This window comes from Phoenix dactylifera, unplaced genomic scaffold (genome assembly GCF_009389715.1).
Source record: "Phoenix dactylifera cultivar Barhee BC4 unplaced genomic scaffold, palm_55x_up_171113_PBpolish2nd_filt_p 000568F, whole genome shotgun sequence".
Classification (NCBI taxonomy): domain Eukaryota; kingdom Viridiplantae; phylum Streptophyta; class Magnoliopsida; order Arecales; family Arecaceae; genus Phoenix; species Phoenix dactylifera.
Window position 1 is genome coordinate 23,700 of NW_024067972.1, and position 5,577 is coordinate 29,276.

General features: G+C 44.3%; 1 protein-coding gene across 1 annotated transcript; it reads right to left on the reverse strand.

Moving 5' to 3' along the window:
* Nucleotides 1–4,314: 4,314 nt before the first annotated feature.
* Nucleotides 4,315–5,577, reverse strand: LOC103719925 (thaumatin-like protein). Its single transcript, XM_008809408.3, has one exon. It carries the CDS (start codon nucleotides 5,517–5,519, stop codon nucleotides 4,737–4,739), a length of 783 nt encoding a protein of 260 aa, XP_008807630.2. The 5' UTR covers nucleotides 5,520–5,577; the 3' UTR covers nucleotides 4,315–4,736.

A 5,577-nucleotide genomic window follows, 5' to 3' on the forward strand; every position in this document is an offset into this window, starting at 1 on the left:
ATTTGCACAGCACATTCATAATCTGCATCAGGAAATTAGCAAGCGCATTCATATGAGTAATGCTCAATATAAGCTACAAGCTGATTCTCATAAGCGAGATAAATCATTTCAAACTGGGGATTATGTTATGATACGTATTCGGCCTGAGCGGTTTCCATCTGGAACCGTCAAGAAACTGCAGGCTCGTAGTGCTGGGCCCTTTCGGGTATTGCAACGCGTGGGTACTAATGCTTATGTTCTTGATCTTCCCTCTGATTTTGGTATTAGCTCCACTTTTAATATTGAGGATTTGGTTGCTTACAAGGGCCCCCTTTCTATTCCTACTGATCCTTTCGCTCCGCCATCACTTGAGCTTGATGATACTCCTCTTCTTGATTCCATCCCATCCCCGACCAATCTAGCTTTACCACCAGCACAAAAAGAACATATTGATGCCATTTTAGATGAGCAGACTGTTTCTACCAGTGATGGGGGTGTTCAGCGTTTTCTGGTTCGTTGGCGAGGACGCCCGGAGTCTGATACTACATGGATTACACGTGCGGAGTTACAGCGCATTGACCCAGATCTTTTGGAGTACTACCAGAGTCATTCGTCGGGGTCGACTTCTTCTTACCCGGGGGGAGTTGGTGCGGACACGAATACTGGACTGATTATTTTGCGGGATTATGGTTGTCGCAGGAAGACGGTCCAGCCACTTTCATTGTGGCTGGATTGATTGATGATTTTCTTTTATTATTATTTATTTTATGTGGGTTGGATTAGTTTGCATATTGTCTTGTGAGGGCCTCTTTCGAATTGTTTTTTTTAGTTGGGACTTATTTGTTATTTGGTGGCCCTATATATATATAGGGCATGCATTTGTTATTTTTTTTTAATGAATTAATGCATGAAAATTAGTCTTCTTCTTCTTCCTCCTCCTCTCCTCTTTCTCTTCTTCTTCCCCTCTTCCCCTCCTCTTCTTCCCCCTTCCCTCTCATTCCTGCAGTTGTCCTGCATCACTAATTGCAGATTTGGGTATTGAATGTGCATGACCTAACCCAACTTGTAATGTGACATGAGTGGATCTTATTCTTGCAATATTTTTAGCTAACTTTTTTTTTTTTTTTGGTTGCTGAAACGGATGATTCATACAATTCTATTACAGACATATCCAAAAAAGTCAAAAAAATAACAAATCCTGGAGCGCTATAGGCATCTTCCTCTCCCCGACCCAAAAGGCATCTTTGGAATAGTTGGCCACATACGAGGCCACCCAGTCTGCAGCCTCATTGGTCTCTCTATACACGTGCTTAGCCTAAAAGGTCACATCGCCATAGATCATGGCTTAGATGTCTCGAAGCAAGGAGTGACACCCACCCATACTGCTGACGCCACTCTGGATCCGTCAATAACCGTAGCTGAATCACCCTCAAGCAGTACTACTCTGGCCCGCAACACCCGACGAGCATGGCCCAGTTCTGCCCACGTTCCATAGCTCAGCTCCCGGGACCGAGGTGTCGAAGATTTGGCAACCACCAGCCACAACCACCCTTGAATCCGGGCTTCTGATAACAAAGCCCACACTTTTCCTCCTGCTGCCATCTAGTACACATCCATCAAAATTGTCCTTGAGAAAACTCGGGGGTGGGAACTTTTAGGTGAAGAACACCTTTCGAGATGCTACACAAGTAGAAGTAGATCCCTAGGTGTCCCGAGCTATCAAAGGCCCATCCAACAATTCGGTATGAATAATCTCTACCGCCTGAACCTAGGCCCGCTCCATAACAAATGTTGGAGAAGGACAACTCTTGTCAAAAGTTCAGACATTCTTGGCTAGTTAGATCTGATAAGCAGTACTTTCAAGACTACTCTAGGGAAGTACTGTGCTCGTAGATCAACAAATTCTCTTCTTAAATTAATTCAGTGAAGGATGTGCAAACAAGATCATTTTCAATAGAACTGTTAAGATCATGATCTTTGTGCTCGTTCTGAGTTAACGCAGTGAAGAACGTGGAAGCAGGATTACTGTCAATAGAACTGATAAGACCATGGCATTTTTTGAGTGCGTGAAACATCTTAGGAATGGCTGGCTTCCATTCACTAGAGAAGAACTCCAAATATCTCTCTCTCTCGCGCGCGCAAATATTCCCTCACTCTCACATATGACTATTTTCAACAACACAGGATCCAACTGTTGCTGCACAAGCTAGAATAATTTGGTGTGGTAGAAGATTTTATCTTTCCCAAAGGGAATTAAATTGAGGATGTTATCAGCTTGGTGTCATTTGGCCTATAGCCTGGATCTCTGATGCCGGTGGTGCACGATGATTGCAGCTATCCATCATCGTATGATGATGTATGTTTGTCTATATAACTGTTTTTTTTTTCCTCATTAATTTCCCCCCCTGTATTGATTTCAGTTCCAGTGCCATATTTTTAATAAATGAAGCTGCTTGTCTTCTGTTGGAGCAATGGAATGCATCCACCACACCTATGACAACATAACAGTGTGCATATGGAACATCTTGGATACCTTCCATGGTGTCTGAGCACATACATCCACCTCCTTGGTCTGCTGGAAGGACTTGATCATGAGGCCAAATCTTCTGCAAAAAAAAGTGCTAAATCCACCTTGAGAATGAGCAGAGAGCAGAATAATGGTCTTTGTAGCTACAAAACAACTACTTCATCAGATTCAGAGGCCCTTCATAATGCAGAGGATATGATGCATGATGGGAAATTTAAGTAATGACCATTATTTCATGGTCATCTTGTTAGAAGGATTGGCATAACATCCAATCACAACTGCCTGAGGGTTTGCTCCTCTCAGAGTCTGCCCTGTAATTGACCTGAAATCTAGGATCTGGGTCGAAAATTAGACCTAATATGCTGTTGGGTTGGGTTTGGTTCTTAAAATCAAAGCCAAAACCTTGTTGGTAGCATCAGCTGTAGACTAAACCACACCCAATTCCGCAACCAGTTTTATTATGCATGCATGTGTATGTGCATGCAAGTATTTACTGAGCTTTACATCCATCTCTAACATTATCCCCACCATCCTTTTTTGCTAAATTGGAGAGGTTAAACCTCTTCTTATTCACTTGAGATTGTGGTTTCGTTAGAGCTTTCTACTTGGGAGCAAAGCTTTTCTCTTATGTTGAAGAGTATGGCCCTTCATTTTTTGCTGGAATCAGAGCTTTAAGCTGTGTCTTAAATAGTGAAGCTAATAGCTTCAAACTTGAAGCCATATGAAGCTGAGATATTATAATGTTATGAATTGAAGTAAAGCTGAAGCTAGAGGAATAAACAAGAAGTTTTAGCATGTTTTTCTAAGATAAAATGAGGGACTTCCACCTAAACTGTGATTATCCAGTCTCAAATATTTGGAAATGGACCATCCAAGATTTGAATTCAGAATTTCTGGTTGCTGAGCAGAGAGGTGTGAGCCTGATTTGGATGTTTAAAATTTCTTAAAGCTGATACAAGTTAGAGCTCACTGTCATTTATTTATTGAAATTTTAAGTTTATAGCCACCCAAATCCACCATTAGGGTTTCTAGGAGTAGACAAATCTCCATATATACCCTCAATTGACCACTAATATTATCCAAGTTTTTGTTTGGTGTAACTTGTCCTTAAATTGTTGAGGACAATCTTTTCTTTCTAATGAAATCCTTGTTGGAATCCCCTTGACATTGAAGGGAAAATCCTGTTGAATTTTTCTTGCTTCTAATTTGTCCTAAAATACTGTTAGGGACCATAATAAGCATTAGAAGCAAGCAAGAATTTGAGCATATTATGCAAAACATTGAATGGAGACTCTGGCTCTCTTGGAAAACAACTCTGTTCCACCGAGATCTATAGTTTGCAATTTCTTTCCCTGTTACCAGACTATCAAAGCCTTTCATTTTTTGGAGAAGAATAATATGAAATAACCTAAAGCTTAGATGTCTTCTTTATCAAAAAATCTCTCGTTTATATGGAAATCTTGATGTTACTAGTGATGGAAGCAACGCCAAAACATTATTCTAATCATCAAAGAATAATTTTTTGTTTTTCCAAAAAAAAAAAAAAAAACTACCAAGAGACAGCAGAGGATCTCTCTCTGAAATAAAGAAAAAAAAACAAACATAGCCATATTCTTTAATCACATTCTGAAGAAACTGCCTTAGATCCATATGATAGAAAATGATGCTTGAACAAATCTCATATTTTGCATAGACGCAATAAAAAAGGCTTGCATATTCCCCATCTCCCTACCATTCCCCCCTTTGATTCATTTCCACATTCTTCAGACATCACATAGTAAGAAAAAATCCGACAAGAAACCAAGTAATAATTCATAAATCCTCTTTAAAATATTTCTCCTTGGTTCCGAAAATTTCTTAGATTTCATAGGCAACAAACTCATTGTTGTTATTTCTGCCCTTCTCCTCTGAGTGAAGCCATTTCATCAATTAATTTCCATCAACCATGCCAAAGTCCTTCACTTAACTTCCAACACACTAACTGAAATACAAATCCAAACATGAGATAGAAGCATCAGGTGATAACATATATAGAAGTAAACTAACAAGGAGACAAGACTAGATGTCATAAGATCCATGAGAAGTAGTACAAACTATTCCTAGTAGCTCCTAGCAGTACCACTACATATATATATATATATATGTATGTATGAAGTAGTAAGATGAGGCAATGCATCATGACAGCAGCAGCAAGCAGCCATGTTTGGTGATGGCTTGATGTTGAAATGAATCAGTGGTGGGGGCAGAAGGTGACGAGGTAGCTGGCGCCCGGGGAGCAGGTGAGGATGCTTGTGGCATCGTCGTAGGCGTAGGAGTAAGCCCGGGGGCATGCGGTCTTGAACAGCCGCGAGTAGGACGTGGGCTTGCACTGCTGCGGCCCCCCGTAGCTCCCCGTGCAGCAGTACCTCGGCGACCCAAACGCCGAGCACGCGCTCTTGCACCCCACCACCCTCCCCCCACCTCGCCCCCCGTCTCTCACCGCCAGCCCCGCCGGGCACACCGCGTTCAGATCGCTCACGCACCCCGCAGCCGCGCACCGCGCCCCCCCGCCAACGCCGCCGACGGATGCCTTTCCTCGGAACGGCGTCATGGAGATGCCGAGGTTGTAGCCGTCCACGAGGCTCACGTCGTAGAAGTCCTGAGTCTGGCCCTGGCCGAGGGTGATCTCCACGAGGGTGGCCGGGGTAGAACCGCCGAGACCGGCGCAGAAGAGGTTCCCGCCGCAGTCGCCGGTGGCGCAGCGGCCGCGGCTGGTGGCGGGGTCGAAGGTGCACCCCTGGCGGCCCCAGACGCGGCCGGACCAGCCAGGGGGCAGGCGGATGGAGTAAGCCTGGTTGGGAAGCAGGCGGAAGCCGCCGCGGGCGAGTATGGGCTTCCCGGCGCTCGGCTGGATGCCAGGCCACACCGTCTCCCGGCACCGGTTGTACAGCGCCAGCGTCGCGGCCTCCGACGGCAATGCCGCCGGCAGCAGCAGCAGCAGAGCCGACAAGCGGAGAAGTAACATGGTTTCCATCTCCCTGGCTCTCACTCTTGGCGTTGCTGAGCTAAGATAAAAAAGAGAACCCTGCCCC